Source organism: Carcharhinus amblyrhynchos, unplaced genomic scaffold (assembly GCF_965287045.1).
Source record: "Carcharhinus amblyrhynchos unplaced genomic scaffold, sCarAmb.v2.hapA scaffold_39, whole genome shotgun sequence".
NCBI classification, from domain to species: domain Eukaryota; kingdom Metazoa; phylum Chordata; class Chondrichthyes; order Carcharhiniformes; family Carcharhinidae; genus Carcharhinus; species Carcharhinus amblyrhynchos.
Genome location: NW_027649780.1, coordinates 9,005,160 through 9,020,172, shown reverse-complemented (window position 1 = coordinate 9,020,172; position 15,013 = coordinate 9,005,160). Strand labels below are relative to the sequence as shown.

At 44.1% G+C, this 15,013-nt stretch overlaps 2 protein-coding genes and 1 non-coding gene across 5 annotated transcripts in view; all 3 read left to right on the top strand.

Moving 5' to 3' along the window:
- Positions 1–15,013, top strand: part of LOC145335633 (uncharacterized) — a 198,718-nt gene that overhangs the window by 147,266 nt on the left and 36,439 nt on the right.
- Positions 202–6,738, top strand: LOC145363661 (uncharacterized). 3 transcript variants are annotated; one of them, XM_080218864.1, is made up of 3 exons: positions 202–470; positions 3,250–4,463; positions 6,398–6,738. In XM_080218864.1, exons 2-3 carry the CDS (start codon positions 3,355–3,357, stop codon positions 6,405–6,407), a joined length of 1,119 nt encoding a protein of 372 aa, XP_080074990.1. In that variant the 5' UTR covers positions 202–470; positions 3,250–3,354; the 3' UTR covers positions 6,408–6,738. The 3 variants fall into 3 exon arrangements, with proteins under 3 accessions (XP_080074990.1, XP_080074991.1, XP_080074992.1); XM_080218865.1 differs by having other exon boundaries at positions 3,032–4,463; XM_080218866.1 differs by lacking the exon at positions 6,398–6,738 and having other exon boundaries at positions 3,250–3,392; positions 3,465–4,467.
- Positions 11,385–11,548, top strand: LOC145335650 (U1 spliceosomal RNA). Its single transcript, XR_013885285.1, has one exon. It is a non-coding gene; the product is annotated as a U1 spliceosomal RNA (small nuclear RNA).

The window sequence follows — 15,013 nt, the reverse complement described above, 5'->3', positions numbered from 1 at the left end:
CAGGCGTGTTGGGATCTAGACCCGCCCCTCGTTCACTCCGATTGGCTGGAGGACCAACCTCCTGCTCAGTCCTCCAATCCCGCCCCTCATTCACTCCGATTGGCTGGAGGACCAACCTCCCGGCTCGGTCCTCCAGTCCCGTCCCTCATTCATTCCGATTGGCTGGAGGACCGACCTCTCCCGGGGGAAGGGCTAGACCCGCTTTCTCCTTCTATTGGTCCAGAGTCGCTGTCAATCACTCCCTGGGCATTGTGAGCTGGAGCATGCGCACTGCAGATGCTGGGCTCGGTTTGCAAAGCTGCAGGAACAAAGAAATCAATAGGTTGTTGTAAAACAGGAGGTCAGAGTTACAGTGAACAACAACTTCTATTGATTTAAAACCTTTCAGAAATAATCCCAGTGCACTTCGTAGGAACATCCAGATACATCAGGATATATTAGCACAGATCACCAAAATACTGGACAAAGAGGTGAGTTTTAAAGAGAATCTTAAGGGATTTGATTTATCATGTCACATTTGATTGATTATTGTCACGAGTATTACTATGAAGTGAGAAGTATTGTTATTGTGCTGGACAGACAAAAATATACCGTTCATAGAATGTATAGGGGAGAAGGAAAGGAGAGTGTGCAGAATGTAGTGTTACAGTCATAGCTAGGGTGTATAAGGTAGGTCCATTCAGAAGTCTGATGACAGCAAGGAAGAAACTGTGAAGGTAGAGGCATTGGCGGGCTTTCTTAACTATAGAATCAGCGTGACAGGACCAGGACAGGCTGTTGGTGATTTGGACACCTAGAAACTTGAAGCTGTCGACCAGTTCCACTTCATCTCCATTGATGTAGACAGGGGCATATCCTCCACTATGCTTCTTAAAGTCGATGACTATCTCCTTCCTTTTGACATTGAGGGAGAGATTATTGTCGCCACACCAGTTCACCAGATTCTCTATCACTTTCCTGTACTCCGTCTCAACATTGATTGAGATTCAACCCACCGCGGTGGTGTCATCAGCAAACTTGGAAATTGGGTTGGAAGGGAATTTCTTCACACAGTCATAGAACAAGAAAGAACAACACAGCACAGGAACTGGGCCCTTCGGCCCAACTAGCCCGCACCACCATTTTAACATTGTGAGTGCCCTCCTCTACCTATGACCTTTGTCTACACCTATTGGGGAAGAATGAGGGAAGACTAATTTATGACAATTTGTTAAACCAATCAGCCTAAGAGCATGTTTTTGGGGTGTGGGAGGAAACCGGAGCACCTGGAGAAAACCCACGCAATCACGGGGAGAATGTGCAAACTCCCGCAGACACTGGCCCAAATCCATGTACTTGCACAGCAAACAGTGATAGTCACTGAGCTGTCATGTTGCCCATCAGATGGTCCAGGTTAAGCGTACACTAATGACGTGAAGCACTAGGCAACTCTCGAAGCAACATCCAAGAGCAGCCTTCGCACGACCCACCACGTGTATGCCCCTTGTTGGACAACAAAGCGGACCAAATCACCTGTGAAGTAAAAGAAAAGACATAGGTGCATAAAGACTATATTGAAGGGCTGAGGACACAGCCTTGTGGGGCACCTGTGTTGAAGATGATTGTGGAGGAAGTGTTGTTGCCTATTTTTATGGATTGTGACCAGTGGGTTAGGAAGTCTAAGATCCAGTCATAGAGGGAGGAGCTGAGCCCCAGGCCTCACAGTTTGGAGATGAGTTCTGTCAGAATAATGATGTTGAAGGCTGAGTTGTAGTCAATGAATAGGAGCCTGACATAAGTGTCTTTGTTATTCAGGTATTCCAGGTGTTGAGCGTAGGGCCAAGGAGATGGTGTCGGCTGTGGACCTGTTGCGGCGATAGACAATCTGGGAGGTTGAAATTAATTTTGAGCCATGACTCACCTTTTGAAGCACTTCATACTGATGGATGTCAGAGCCACCAGGCAATAGCCATGAAGGCACGCTGCCTGGCTTTTATTTGGTATCGGGATGATGTTTGCCTTCTTGAAGCAGATAAGGACATCACGTTGGTGTAAAAAGAGGTTAAAGATGTCTACAAATACCACTGTGAACTGGTCCACACAAGATCTGAATGTTTGTCTGGATAGTGCATCCAGGCTAGTCACTTACCATGGGTTGACTTTTGAGAAGGCTGCTCTGATGTAGGCGATGGTGAGCTCAAATACAGGTTTGTCAGAGCTTCTGGGATGGACGACGTGTTCTCACTGACCCCTTGCTCGAAATGAACATAGAATGTATTAGCTGATCGGGGAGAGGTGCATTGGAGGCAGCGACTTTACCTGCCTGGAGGGGGTTGTTTAATGTTGAAAGCCAGCTGGGAGTATATTAGAATAACTTGGTCTAAAGGTAACAAAGGAATGGATGATGGTTTTTGCAGTGGATAAACTGAGGCTAACGTGTAATTGGGTAATGTTACTGAGGTGAAAATAGGCGATTTTGGTCCTGATGGGGAACAGTTTGGAAGATCATCTTGGAGTGAAATATTTCACCATGGCTGCAAACCTCCTGCTTCAGTCTCAGCCATTTGGCAGGGACTGGGATGGAGTTGATGGCTAGGGACTGGAGTTTGTCAAGGGGACTGAAGGAAATGAACTCAGTCTTGTCAATATTTAAATGGAGGATGTTTCTGTTCATCTAATCTTGGATGTCAGACACATTGAGATGGTGTAGCTCAGAGGGGAACTTAGAGGTAATGGATTTGAAATACTCCTGCTGCCCTGGACAATTCAGATGGTGGGGGTTGAGGGCTTAGGAGGTTTTGTCAAATTATGGTTCAGTTCTAGGTCTGTGAAAATGCCTCCCATTTGCCACCCTCTCTCCCTGTCTCTTTCACTACTTTCTCTCTGTTTTGCTTTCTCTCACTGTCTCTCTTGTGACATAGATTTCTCTAGCCCAGAGGGTTCCATCACTGAATATATTTAAGGCTGAGATGGTGAGATGTGTGTTGAAAGACAGAGCAGCCTCGACAGGCCGAATGGCCTACTCATGCTCCAATTTCTTGTGTTCTTGCAGGAGCCAGAGCCTTGTGAGGACTCAGACTGGAGACAGGCTTTCTTCCCTGAAGGACATTAGTGACCATTTCACTTCTGCCAAAAGATCAAACAGACTTCATGGTCACTTTTTCCTGATGCCAGCCCCACAGTTTACCAGATTCATTCAACTCAATTTCACAACGTGCCTTTGTGAGTTCTTTCTCATCCCTTTTTTTCTGTTTAAAATCAATTTCACAGATTATCTGAAGGGGAGGATTTCCAATCAGAAAACTCAAAGCAAACATCAGGATGAGATTGGAGTCACCCAATTTATTGTAAGCTGAATATTTGTGAATTTTGAACATGGAAGGAAAAAGCACCATTCACAGTGGGGAGAAACAGTGGGAATGTGGGGAGGGATTCGGATCCCCATCAGAACTGGAAACTCATCAGCCCAGACACATCGGGGAGAGGTCATTCACTTGCTCCAAGTGTGGGAAGGGATTCTCTCGCTCATCCAGCCTGTTGCAACACCAGCGAGTTCACACTGGAGAGAGACCTTTCAATTGTTCCAACTGTGGGAAGGGATTCGCTCAGTCAGGCAACCTGCTGAGACACCAGCGTGTTCACACTGGGAACAGACCATTCAGATGCTCAGAGTGTGGGAAGGGATTTGCTCGATCATCTGACTTGATGGCACACCAGCAAGTACACACTGACAAGAGACCATTTAAATGTCCAGACTGTGGGAAATGCTATAAAAGTTCTCGGGATCTGATACTCCATCAACGTGCTCACAGTGACGATAGGCCATTTAGGTGTTCTCACTGTGGGTCTGAGTTCAAACAATCATCTCAACTCACTGAGCACCAGCGTAGTCACACTGGGGAGAGGCCATTCACCTGCTCCGTGTGTGGGCATGGGTTCAGTAGGTCGTCTAACCTGCGGTCACACCAGAGAATTCACACTGGGGAGAGACCGTTCACCTGTTCTGAGTGTGGGAAGGGATTCACTCAGTTATCCACTCTGCTGAATCACCAGAGTGTTCACAATGAGAAGAGACCATTTCAATGCCCAGACTGCAGGAAGTGCTACAAAAGTTCCCGACAACTGCTCCACCATCAACGTGTTCACACTGAGGAGAGACCTTTTAAATGCCTGGAATGTGGAAAGTGCTTTAAAAGTTCTGGGGAACTGATGCGCCATCAACGTCTCCACACTGACGAGAAACCGTTCAGGTGCTCTCACTGTGAGACTGGGTTCAAGACATCATCTGACCTCACTGTACACCAGCGAGTTCACACTGGGGAGAAACCGTACACCTGCTCTCAATGTGGGAGGGGATTCACTCAGTCATCCTCCCTGCTGACACACCAGCGAGTTCACACCAGGGAGAGGCCGTTCACTTGTCCCAAGTGTGAGAAGAGATTCACTCAGTCATCCAACCTTCTGAGACACCAGCGAATTCACAAGTAATTTCAATAAATTAGCTTTGTGTTAACAGTGTTTAATCTTTTAACACCGTTAACATATGGTATTTCCTTTTGAAGGGTTCTCACGCTCCCCGTCTCTCCCCTCCTCACCTCCAAGTGTGAGGAGCTCATGGAGCTTCTTGGTAAGATTGGGACAATTTGATCAGCTGCCTCTGCTATTTCCCTCCCTTCCCACTGGGACAAACCATGTCTAGAGTTCCGTCTTGCCCAAGCCCAGAACCTACAGCTTCCTCCAGTTTCTCTACCTCCCTTCATGACCTCTGCATCTTGTCCATGAGACCCACCTTCTGCTTCATCAATCCTATTCTCCTTAAACTACTGGTCATCCACCTTCCACACATTAGGTGATATTGTTGACGGTTCTCTCTATCCTCTGGCACTGTCCCCCACCTTTCAAATCCACTGTCATCACCTGTCCTAAAAGAACACTCCACCCCACAGTCTTTACCAACTACCGCCCCATCTCCAATCTCCCTTTCCTCTCCAAAGCCTCTGAACTGGGTGTCCCCCAAGGATCTATCTCTTGCCCCTCCTATTTCCCATCTACAGATACAAAATATACAGTAAATGGCAGAACCTTAAAGAGTATTGATAGGCAAAGGGATCTTGGGTGTACAGGTACACAGGTCACTGAAAGTGGCAATGCTGGTGGAGAAGGTAGTTAAGAAGGCATTTGGCATGCTTGCCTTCATCGGTCAGGACACTGAATTTAAGAATTGGCAAGTCATGTTGCAGCTTTACAGAACTTTAGTTAGGCCGCACTTGCAATATAGTGTTCAATTCTGGTCGCCACACTACCAGAAGGATGTAGAGGCTTTAGAGAGGGTACAGAAAAAATTTACCAAGATGTTGCCTGGTACAGAGGGTATTAGCTAAGAGGAGAACTTGGAGAAACTTGGTGTGTTCTCACTGGAATGACGGAGGCTGAGGGGCTACTGATAGAAGTCTACAAGATTATGAGGGGCAGCGTGGATAGTCAGAAGCTTTTTCCCAGGGTGGAAGAGTCAATTACTAGGGGCGCAGGTTTAAGGTGCGAGGGGCAAGGTTTAAAGGAGATGTATGAGGCAGATTTTTTACACAGTGAGTATTGGGACTGGAACTTGTTGCCGGGGGAGGTAGTGGAAGCCGATACAGTAGTGACTTTTAAGGGGCATCTTGACAAATACATGAATAGGATGGGAATAGAAGGATATGGTCCTCAGAAGGGTAGGGGTTTTTAGTTCAGTCAGGCAGCATGGTCAGTGCAGGTTTGGAGGGGCTGAAGGACCTGTTCCTGAGCTGTAATTTTCTTTGTTCTTTGTACATGTTGCCACTGGTTGACACCATCCAAAAGCACCATGTTAGCTTTCACATGTACACTGACAACACCCAGCTCTACCTCACACCCATCCCTCTCCATTACTCCACTGTTATTAAATTATCAAATTGCTTATCCCACATGCAGTCCAGGATGAGCAGAAATTTCCCCCAATTAAACTGTCTTCAGTCACCATGACAAATTCACCCTAACTACTGAATCCATCCCTTTCCCTGGGAACTGTCTGAGGCTGAACCACACCCTTCACAATCTCTGTGTCAGATTTAATGAGGTGATTTTCTAACCACGTGTCCACACCATCACTAATTCCAGATATTTCAATCTCCACCCCACCCCAGCTCATTGGCTACTAACCAGCAGCCCAATGTGGAGGCAGTGTGCCAGTCCCATTGGCCTGAGCATGTGTGGTGCTGGCAGGTGATCTGTTTATTTAAAGGGACACTCCCTCTGTGCTGTCGTCATTTGAACAGGACAGAAGTATTGTAAGAGGGGCCCATTTCAACAAAGAGGAGGGAGAACAGGATTTAGGCGAATAAAAAAACGTAAAGTTATAAAACTGTCCACTCTGAAATTGTCCATTACTTTTTCTTTACAGTAATTACTAATATAAATAGTTAAATGGACAGGAAGCTCAGATCAGGCATCACATCAATCTAACCGAGACACTCGATTCATCAGGACTGAATGTCATTGGCAACGTGGAAGGGGAGAGCAGCAGTCACAGCACAGACAAACTGTACACATGTTCCACATGTGGATCTGGATTCAATCAATTGAGTGATATGGGAAGACACAAGTGTAACCGAAACAGGGAGAGCCCATGTGGACAGTGTGGGAATACTGGGAATGTATTCCATTATCCCTTGATCAGGAAATTCATCAATGCAGTCACACTACGGCGAGTCCGTGTGGACAATGTGGGAATATCGGGAAGGGATTCTGGGGGGAGTCTGTGTGGACCATGCGGGAATATCGGGAAGGGATTCGTTTATTCCTCTGATCAGGAAATTCATCGATGCCGTCACACTGGACTGAGTCCATTCACCTGCCCTCTGTGTGAAAAGGGATTCACTCGATTTTCAAACATGCTGCGACACCAGCAGGTTCACACCGGGGAGAAACCCTTCACCTGCTCCCAGTGCGGAAAGGGATTCACTCAGTCATCCCACCTGCTGACACACCAGCGAGTTCATACCAGAGAGAGACCATTTACCTGCTCAGTGTGTGGGAAGGGATTCACTCAATCATCCAATCTTGTGAGACACCAGCGGGTTCACAAGCAACTGCACTGTTCTAATCCTGCAGTTATTACTGCTGTTAATCAGATTCAGGGGTGAACCTTGTTCATTATGAAACAGGGGAGTGCTGATGCTGTTGCTGATAATCACAGCAACTGGGCTGCAGTTGGAAGAATTTTCATCTATATAGTGCCTTTCAGAACCTCAGAGTATCTCTATGTGCAGTAAGCCTCCACAAACAGAAATGTGATGCTGATCAGAGATCATCTGTTTTTAGTGAGGTTGGCTGAGAGTGAAATACACAATAAATTTATAATAGAATTTTACACTAAGTTTGAGAACAATGTTACCCAATCTGAAACCAGAGTCTTAAATCTAAACAGAGGTAATCGTGAAGTTATGAGGAGGCAACTTGTTTGTTGTGCATTGGGAAAATATTAAAAATCTGTGGATCTATTATCAACAAATGTATTCCCACAAACAAAACTGATAAATGACTGAGTCAATCTCTTCCCACACACACAACCACCATCGAGAAGGAAAGGACAGCAGACACATGGGAACACCACCTTCTGGAAATTCCCCTCCAAACCACCCGCCATTGTGACTTGGAAATATATCACTGTTCCTTCACTGTCACTGGATCAAAATCCTGCAATTCCCTCCCTAACAACACTGTGGATGTACCTACACCACATGGACTGAAGTGGTTCAGAAAGGCAGCTCACCACCACTCAGTAAATTTATGCAGAAGTCTGAAAACATGTACCAAATGACTCAAGAACAACGTCCCACTTTTGAATGGTCCTATCATATATTAAGCTGATATTTCTCTTCACCCTACCTGTACCTGCAATACCGTATTCTGTACCTAGCCTTTCCTTCTTCCTGTGTACTCTATGAAAGATATGTTTTGTCCGTATAGCACGCAAGGAAAAAACACTTTTCACCATATTCCAATATATTTGACAGTAATAAATCAAATTGAAATTTAATGCACATGTTCTGAAGTGGAAATCATGCAGGGCAGGTACAACATTTGTGAGGAGCAGTGCAAGGCTCCCTCTACATTTTCCCAAACACTCCCAAGGTATGTACAACCCATCTATGGTACAGAAGAAAGCTCTCTCTAAATCATCCTGTGAAAAACTCCCAGAGGAAGCACTGCCCAAGCTAGATACAAAGGAAAACTCCCATTACATTCCACACCAAACAGTGTCAGTGAGTAGAAAAACTCCACCTGCACTGCCCCATCAAACACTCCCAGCCCATAATGAGCTGGGTTCCAGGAGGTTAGTTACCAGGCAATGAAATTATGTCATAAAGCAACACCATTTAATCCAGTTGGTCCTCTCTTTGATCTTTTAAAGATTGAGAACTGGGACATTCTGTTCACACTGAGAATCCCAGGGTGGGGAACTGAGATATCTTGTCTCCAAACACATCCCACCCTGTTTGCACCAGGAATCCCAGGGTGGAGATCTGGGACTAGGCAAGATAGAAGCAGGAAGGGTATTCCTGATGGTGGGGGTGCCCGGAACCACAGACTGATGATGCAGAGTAGACTGTTTAGGGCAGAGATAAGCAGAAATTTCTTCACCCAGAGAGTGGTCAGCCTATGGAATTTACTACCACAGGGATTAGTTGAGGTCAAAACATTGTATGTTTTCAAGCAACAGTTCGATATAGCACATGAGGTGAAGGGATATGGGGAGAGGTGGGATCAGGCGATTGAACTGGATGATCATAATGAATGGTGGAGCATGTTCAATAGGCCTAATGGCCCCCTCCTGCTCCTATTTTCTATGTTTCAGACATATTCCTCCCTGTTCACACTGAGAATCTCAGGGTGCAAAGTGTGGTGTGTTTGGGACAAATTGCTATTTGAAAGGTGAAGGTATATCAGCAGCAGGAGTTAGTGAAGAGAGCGATGGTAATAACCAGGCAGATTCACTCACCAGGAAAGCTGCTGCAAAGGAGATTCCATGGGATCCACTCAAAACATAATTGTTGCCACTCTGACTCAATGAAAATTCATCACAGTCAGTACGGGATAGAAATTCAGAACAGACAATTCTAGTTGCCATGGAACATTCTTTCCTCTCACATTCCCCAAAAGTAAATCCCCATCCCCCACACTCCCTCTACTCCCACTCTGCTGTATCTAATATTCACCCTCCCAATTCTCCTGAAGGTGCTGATTGACAGATCCATGCTCACTGCTTCCTGTCCTGGACACAGAGAGCTGAAAGTCTCCATGCAGGCTGCCAGACAGATATCTGTCTATCTGACTGGACTGACAATGTGTGGAATGTACAGATTGGATTCACTTCCTTTTCCTTCATTTGCTGCAAGTCCCCAGTTTCTCTAAGAATGAGAAAAGAAATGGAAAGATGGAGAAAAGGAAGTGTTTTACTCACAGAGACAGGGGGCAGTTTGAGTCTGTCTGACGCTCAATCGTCAGCCTCACAAAGCCCGCGCTCTGATTGGCTGGAAGACCTGAGTCCTTCCGGTCCTCCAACTCTTCCCATTGGTCAACAGCTCAGTATGATGGTCGGAAACACCTCCTGCACATGCGCAACTTCCCATCTCCCTTGGCCATGCGCAAACCTGGGCCTCCTGCCTGCGCGGCAGATAGAGCGAATTCCTTAGCGCTGGGGATTGTGGGAGTCGCAGCTGCCATTACTCATCCGGAGCCCAGTCTCCAAACACCCGAGACTGGGATGGAAAGTGGGGGTAAAGGCGCAGTAACCCCAGCCTGACACAAAGTACATGTTCCAAAAAGACGACAAGGTATTCTAGACCATCAAGGACAATAACTGAGAGATTTCTGTGCCTCAGACAGTGCTTACAGCAGAAAATTATATTTTAAATTTCAAACATCAGCATTCTATCACACCGCATTCCCTTCTCACACAGGAGAGGTGGGGGGGGGGCGAGAGGAAGCTTCTATTGGTCCTGGTTTTGGAGACACCTGCTGCCTTGATGGCACAGTGGTTAGCACGGCCATCTTACAGTGCCAGGTGCCTGGTTCCAATGCTGGCCTTGGGTGACTGTCTATGTGGAGTTTGCATGTCCTTCCCATTTCTATGTGGTTTTCCTCTGGGTGCTGCAGTTTCCTTCCACAGTCCAATGATCTGCTGGTTAAGAAGATTGGTGATGCTAAATTGTCCCTTACTGCCCCAAGAAGTGTAGGTTTAGGGAATTAGCTAAGGTAAAGGTGAGGGGCTATAGGGAGAGAGAGTAAGATACTCTGCCAGAGACATGATGCAGATTTGATTACCTGAATGGGCACCTGCTGCACTGCAAGGATTCACAAAAGCTGATGAAGTAGATTTTTTTTATCTTCATAGTAAATAGTGTTTTCCCCCACTGCAGGTAGATCTAAAATAAATCCAGAAAGAAGTGGAAAAAAAATCATCTGGGCTGTCAAATTCTGTAGAGAGAGAATCAGAATTAAACTTTAACCATGGGACATAAGGAGTAGGAACAGGAGGAGGCCATTCAGCCCTTCGAGCCTGCTCTGAGATCATGGCTGATCTAACCTCACTAAGTCCACTTTCCTGCCTTATCTCTGTTACCATTAATTTCCTTGCTGATTAAAAACTTATTACTGTCAGATTGAGTCAGAATCACAGAATTGTAATGATTCAGAGCGAGGCCATTTGGCCCATCATGTCTGCACCAGTTCTTCAAGTAAGAAGTCTCACAACACCAGGTTTAAGTCCAACCAGTTTATTTGACAGTAATCCCACAAGCTTTCGGAAACGGTGTTCCTTCGTCACACACACACCAGTTCTCCAAACCAGCATCATGACTTAATGCCATTTCCCTGCCTTTTCCCTGTAGCCTGCATATTCAAGTAGTAATTTAATGCCCTCTTGACATAACTAGTCTGTAACAATATTTTTAAAAATGTAAGAACAGATTGAGGTTTTTCTGGCCCTTTACCTGGTCAGTAGTGTGAGGAGTCAGCCTTCGAGATGAGGGAGCAGTGATTCAGATGGACAGTCTCCGTATTGCAGGCAGCATTGCGGGAGAGCGGTTCATTCACTTTCAGAAAACACAGAAAATAGGATCGGGAGGAGGCCATTCGCGGGTCTTCGAGCCTGCAGAATAATGTCTCCTTTTATGGGCAATATGCAAATAAGCACGGCAGTCTCTATCAATGCAGCCTTTTCTCGCGTGACACAGTCCAACATGTTACTGCCATTATTGGGAAGAATTGAGTTGTTCCGTTGACAACAAATCTGAACAGGGCGATATTATGAGTGAAAGTTGTGTCTGTGTGACTGTGAGGGGTAGTGTTTGATATGGGGTGACAATGTGTGAGATTAATTAAATATACTTACCTGGTAGGGGAGAGTAAATGATCAGGCAGGTTGATGTCCTAGAATGAGGCTATCCCATTGTCCTCTGGGTGTGTGGAAGCCTGCGTTGTCCCCACGTGCTGGATACTCGACTGCAGAATTTGTGGAAGTGGGTGACTGTGTTCGCGCTTTCCCCTGATTTGCAAATGAAAATCAGAGCTTTCAATTTACATTATTGACTGCGTAGAGTCTATTTTTCTGTCAACTAACTTTGTTCCCAATAATCACTGATTATTATGCAAGGATTAATTAATACCCCACCCACCAGCTTGCAATCTTCACGCATGCTCCATTGCAGCTACAATATTATCAAGCCAGCCTCACAACTCTCCATCCACTTCGCAAAGCTCAGTCACACGCTGAAGGCCCAAACTCTGAAGTGACGCTCTATCACAAAGACTCGTATCTCTTTTCTCTCACGTTTACACACTCTCCTCCCTCCTCCTCTCTTGGATATACACCCACACACAGAATCTCTCTCCATCTCTCACACTTGCCCATCCAGACAAAATCACTCTCCTCTCTCACTCACAGCTCCTTTTCTCTGTCTCACACACACACATACGTTCCCCCCTCCCCCATCTTACACACACACCATAACCTCTTTCTCTCAAACACGCGCATTCTGACTCCACTCTTTCTCAACCACACACAAACAATCGTGGGCTCCTCATTTTATCCCACAGACATACACACCATAACTCTAGTTCTTTCTTGCACACACAGTATTGACTCGTCTCTCTCTCTCTCTCACATGTCCATTCACCCTCACATATACACACACACACACAATGCGCACACAAATTAACACACACACAAACATGAGTACCCTCCCCATGTTTGACTCGCAACACGGACACCCCTTGACCCAGCTCACAGCATGGACACCTAAGTCCCAACTCATTGCTGTGTTCTGTTTAAGTTTTGGTATGATGCTGCCTGTCTACTATGGCTTATACCAGCTGGAGCTCTTTCCTAACTTCCTGAGAGCTATAGCTGCCACTAGCACGAGCAAGGTGAATCTTCCAGCCTTGTTTCATAATTCTCAGGAATTTGTGAACAAGATTCAACAAAGGAGCAGAAGTAAGTCATTGAGTATGCTCCCACCATTTATTTAGATCATGGCTGATCTGTCTGTGTTGCATTCCACATTCTCATTCTACACTTGATACTTTAGATTCCCTTATCTAACAAGAACTGGTTTCAAGGCAAAATTCTGATGTTGATGGAATCTGAAACATGAGCAGAAAATGCTGGGCAATCTCAGCAAGTCTGACAGCATCTATAATAAGAATAGAAACAACATGTTGAGTCAGGATGACTCTTTGACAGCTAAAGACAAGGAAAATCGGACAAAAGTTATACTGTGAGGGTCAAGAATTGGGAAGCAATCTATTAAATCTCTGAATCACTTTCAATGCATTTGTATTATTTCTTTAAAGAAAACTGCACCCAGTATTCAAGATACAGTCTCAGCAACACCCTGTATAACTGAAGTACAAATCTTTACTTCAATGTTCAATTTCTCTCATAATAAAGGATAGCATTGCATTTGTAAGAAACTTGATTTATTTGAACTAAGATTAATGGGGGTTCTCTTGTTTACAATAACCCCCCTAATCGTAAATCAGTGCAGGTTCCAGTGTCTTAACCATATGGCAAGAAAGAACACTTTAAATGGTGAATTCAGAAAGTTTGTTAACCATTAAAAATGTAACAAGTCAGAAAGATAAAAAGCAAAGTGTCGATTAACAGTGAATAGAGAAAGCTTAACTTTAACAATCAAATGGCTTTCTCTTCGTCCCTCTCAGACCAGTAAATGAAGTGACGGCTCTGAAAATGTAAATATTTTGTAAAACCAACAGCTCTCAACAACACTCTGTAAATATCTCTCTTTCCACCTCTCTCTACCAAGTTGGCTTCTCAAGACCACATTTTATACTTTAAAAATGTTGAAAGCCCACCTTCACCAATAGTTGGAAAGCAGCTAATATGTCTATAACTTGTTAGCAATGAAATTGGTTTAAATCTTAATGAAACTAGTTTTCACTTGGTGAAACATCACATGTGCTTTGCAACATCAATAATCAAAATGAACTCCTTAAGTGTGTTTGTGGTTCTGTTTTTAAGCTTCCAGAAATGCCTTTAATTAAAGACTCAAGATAAAGTTAATTACCCAGAAAGATAAACATTAACAAATGTAGTCCAAAACACTGACAAAATACATTTACAAACATCCACATAAAGCAGGCAAAACATACAGATTCTCACAGTTCATAAATTCCAAACAATGAATCCTCAGCATTCTCTCTCGCAGCTATAGCTTCTTAAAGCAACAGAGCACTCCAAGCTCACAACTCCTTGATTAAAATAAGATGCAAGATCCTTTATTCTCCTTCATTATAACTTAACCTTTTTTTAATCCAACTTCCAAGGCCTGATTTTAGAGGCAACATCTAGTCTTTGTTGATTTAAAATCCCAAACATGTTACCACCTACAAAAACTTTGTTAATTGTATTGTCACATGTATTAGCATACAGTGAAAAATATTGTTTCTTACGTGCTACGCAGACAAAACATACTGTTCAAGGAAATGAGAGTGCAGAATGTAGTGTTGCAGTCACAGCTGGGATATAGAGAAAGATCAACTTAGTGTGAGGTAGGTCCATTCAAAAGTCTGACAGCAGCAGGCGTTATCTGGCATTGAGGTGACAATGCAATAAAAATCTCACAGTTATTCCAAATTCCTCCAAATTTCCACATTTAACTGGTTCCCATTAAATCCTCAATCATAAACTAAAATAGATATGCATTTTCGGGTGATTTAAAAACAAATCAACTGTCTGCTGAAAGGATGAACTTTTCGACAGAACCTAAAGTGATGGGGAGTGAGCAGAGAAAATTTGACACACAATTACATCACTTTACATAATTAAAAAAAGTCTCTAACAACCAAATAAACTTGATTTGAAACCTCATTTTTTTGTTATATTCCTCAACCTAATTATTTTAATTTGATCAGTTTTTGTTAGGGATGGGTAACTTCTGTTCTTTATAAACTGTAGAAACTCATTTTGTTAATTCTACATGGGCTTGGAGAATCAGAACCCAGACCTTATAATCCTTATCCTTTTTCTCCTTCAGTCAGCACTCCCTCAGTTCTGGGGATTCCAATCAGACTGAATCTTTTTATCACAAAAGTAAAATACTGCAGATACTGGAATCTGAAACAAAAACAGAAAATGCTGGAAAAACTCAACAGCTCTGACAGCATCTGTGGAGAGAGAATAGAGTCAACATTTTGAGTTTGGATGACCCTTCATAAGAGTTCTTACAAAGTGTCATCCAGACTCAAAATGATGGCTTAATTCTCTAATCATTTTATCAATAACTTTCTTGTTCTTAGTTTCCAAATGGTAGGTAAGAGACCTGTCCAATGCCCACTCAAGTTCTGATTTTTCACTGGCCACGCTTGGGTCAGATTATAACAATTAAAATCTACTCTCAGAGGGTCTGCTTTTCAGTCCAGTGCTACTTGGAGTATACTGTGACTTCACTGACTATCAGGTCACAAGTCCCTCACAGTTTTTATCACAAATGTA